The 2,778-nt window shown below is 42.9% G+C and overlaps 2 protein-coding genes across 3 annotated transcripts in view; both read right to left on the bottom strand.

The window, feature by feature from the left end:
• LOC118326985 (calpain-2 catalytic subunit-like) overlaps window positions 1–2,778 on the bottom strand; it is a 34,942-nt gene that overhangs the window by 26,148 nt on the left and 6,016 nt on the right. The window lies entirely within an intron of this gene.
• Window positions 724–2,672, bottom strand: LOC118327358 (calpain-2 catalytic subunit-like). 2 transcript variants are annotated; one of them, XM_035660683.1, is made up of 6 exons: window positions 2,376–2,480; window positions 2,215–2,283; window positions 2,028–2,106; window positions 1,333–1,449; window positions 1,037–1,095; window positions 724–881 (listed from the first exon to the last, which is right to left on the bottom strand). In XM_035660683.1, exons 2-6 carry the CDS (start codon window positions 2,281–2,283, stop codon window positions 858–860), a joined length of 348 nt encoding a protein of 115 aa, XP_035516576.1. In that variant the 5' UTR covers window positions 2,376–2,480; the 3' UTR covers window positions 724–857. The 2 variants fall into 2 exon arrangements, with proteins under 2 accessions (XP_035516576.1, XP_035516575.1); XM_035660682.1 differs by having other exon boundaries at window positions 2,215–2,672.

Here is a 2,778-nt window from a genome sequence, read left to right as displayed (position 1 = left end):
GTCTCTGTAAATGTTAAAAGGAGTTCGGTCTAGACCTGCTCTATTTGAAAAGTGTCCTGAGATAACTTCTGTTATGAACTGGCGCTGTACAAATAAATAAAAATAAAAATTGAATGTCATCCTAACTGAAGCTGGCCTCTATATGAACACAGTCATTATTATTATAAATCAAACATTATGTTACATGTGCAGTAGCCTCAGTGGACGTTCTGTACCAGACTCCATTCACTGTTCTTGAACCAGTGAGCCAATAACATATAATAAATAATAATGATTATTAACAATAATGATATTCTAATAATTCATAGTTTCCATTCTTTTATTCAGCCAACATCAAATATCCAACACTGTGCTGATCTTCATCAGAAATCATCTTCATCAGAAATCATCTCATCACAGAGTCAAAAACAGCTGCTACTCGTCAACATGCACCATGTTCTAGTCTGTGGATAAAATGGAGTCTGGGGCCCCCTGGTGGCTTCAGGGGGCCGATGCAACCACACAGTCAGCATCCAGTAAGAAGCAGCCTGGATCCACAGTTCCAGATTTAATCTGAGGTTCGTCTCTAACATATCCAACATTATTGGAAATCAATAAGTGAGATTCAAACTCTGCAACAGAGAACAGGCATTTGACTCTGTTGGTCACATGGCAGCACTGTGTACGTTTACTGTTGCTATGGAAGATTTAAAGAGCCTCAGACATTCAGACACAAACACACAGTCAGTTTGTATTCAGTTTTAATTTCCACCTTAAATCCTTTAATGCTCCACACAGAGTTAAAGACGTATTCAGATCCAGACTTCATTTAAAACCTTTCAAACAGAACTCCCAGCATGCACTGCAGCGGGCGGGCATCAGTTGATGGCGAGGCAGAGCCACTGCAGGAAGGGGAGAAGAAGAGTTCAGTGATGATGTCATGCTGTGTCATGTGACCACAGGCTGGACCAATAAAAGACAAAAAGAAGAAAAAGACAGACACAGTGTTCAGTTACTGGTTCAGCACCAGTAAGACCAGTACAGGACTGGGTTCTACCTGCTGCAGGTCCAGTTGGATCTTCCCCTGGTTCTTCTTGTCCAGAGTCCTGAACATCTCTGTTGAAGGACACATTAAAAAACTTTATTTAAAAAGACAAACAGTGTAATCTCTGTACTGGGAACACTTGGAAAACAGGGAGCACCAGGAATACCGGGAACATTGGGAACATTAGGAACACTGGGAACACTGGGAACACTGGGAACAAGTCAGGATATATTCACATACTGAACATAGTTTGTGTGTTTGTATCTTTTGTTTGTCCGTCTGTGATGTTGTCAATAAAGTTAACTCACTGAAGAGCATCTCCAGACGGATCAGACAGCCGATGAAACAGTCGAAGTCGATGGCGTAACTCGTGTCAGCATAACGGCCGACGATCTCCTGAATCACAGCGCTGTTCACCTGGAAACCTGCAACAACAACAACAACAACAATAATAATAATATTAATAAAAAGAATAACAATAATAATAATAATAATAGTGAATATTTGGTCATCCTGAGGTTACTGTTAGTTACTCTATGAGGCTTTTACTTTAAAACAACAACCTCATAAAAACAATAACCCTAACCCACCACCAGAACAATCACCAGAACCACCACCAGAACCGCCACCACAACAACTACCAGAACCACCACTAAAACCACCACCAGAACCGCCACCAGAACAACTACCAGAACAACAACCAGAACCACCACCAGAAAAACCACTAGAACCACCACCAGAACCACCACTAGAACAACCACCAGAAAAACCACTAGAACCACCACCAGAAAAACCACTAGAACCACCACCAGAAGAACCACTAGAACCACCACCAGAAAAACCACTAGAACCACCACCAGAACAACTACTTGAACCACCACCAGAACCACCACTAGGACCACCACCATAACAACCATCAGAACCACCATCAGAACAACCACTTGAACCACCACCAGAACCACCACTAGAACCCTGGATCCTCCTGATGATCAGTGAGTCTCACCTGCTTCAGCCAGCGCCGCTCTCATCTCATGACTGCTCATCGTTCCAGAAGCATCGGAGTCGTGACTCTTAAAGATCTCCTGCAGGACGACAGGAGTTCAGTAAAGTCTCAGGTAAATGAACTATACAGACACTCATCATATCCACCGATCAGCAGTAACACTGTGGAACTGGACTCCCTGACTCACCAGGTATTTCTGGATCTTCGTCCACAGACGATGAAACTCCTGAAGACCCAGTTTACTACTGCCGTCCATCTGAGTCTGGTTAAAGACCATACTGTCTGTCTGTCTGTCTGTCTGTCTGTCTGTCTGTCTCTTTGTCTCTGAAAAATGAAACTGAAGGATACGTCCAGCAGGCTGATGATGTTGCGGCACGTCTGCAGACTGAAGCCGTCAGTTTGTAAATCAGATCCTACGAACAAACAATAAACAGTCACAGTGATGTCACAGTGATGTCATACTACGAAATCCCTCACTGAGCTGCAGACTGAATACGAATATTAATTGTCTTCATTAGACTCCTGTCTGAACAGGTGAACAGATGAACAGGTGATGAACAGATGAACAGGTGATGAACAGATGAACAGATGAACAGGGGTCTGTTTCAGAAAGCAGGTTCAACAAACTCTGAGTTAAAACCTTAACTCTAGGTTGGCCAACTCTGAGCTGTCAAACTCTGAGTTTTCGGTTTCAGAACAGGTGATAACACTTAGTTCAATCAACTCTGAGTCAAGGTAACCCTGAGTGAAG

The sequence above is a fragment of the Morone saxatilis genome, unplaced genomic scaffold (genome assembly GCF_004916995.1).
Source record: "Morone saxatilis isolate NCDOM2014 unplaced genomic scaffold, NCSU_SB_2.0 Contig17, whole genome shotgun sequence".
NCBI lineage: Eukaryota > Metazoa > Chordata > Actinopteri > Moronidae > Morone > Morone saxatilis.
The sequence above is the reverse complement of the archived record's forward strand: the minus strand, read 5'-3'. Positions and strand labels throughout refer to the sequence as shown.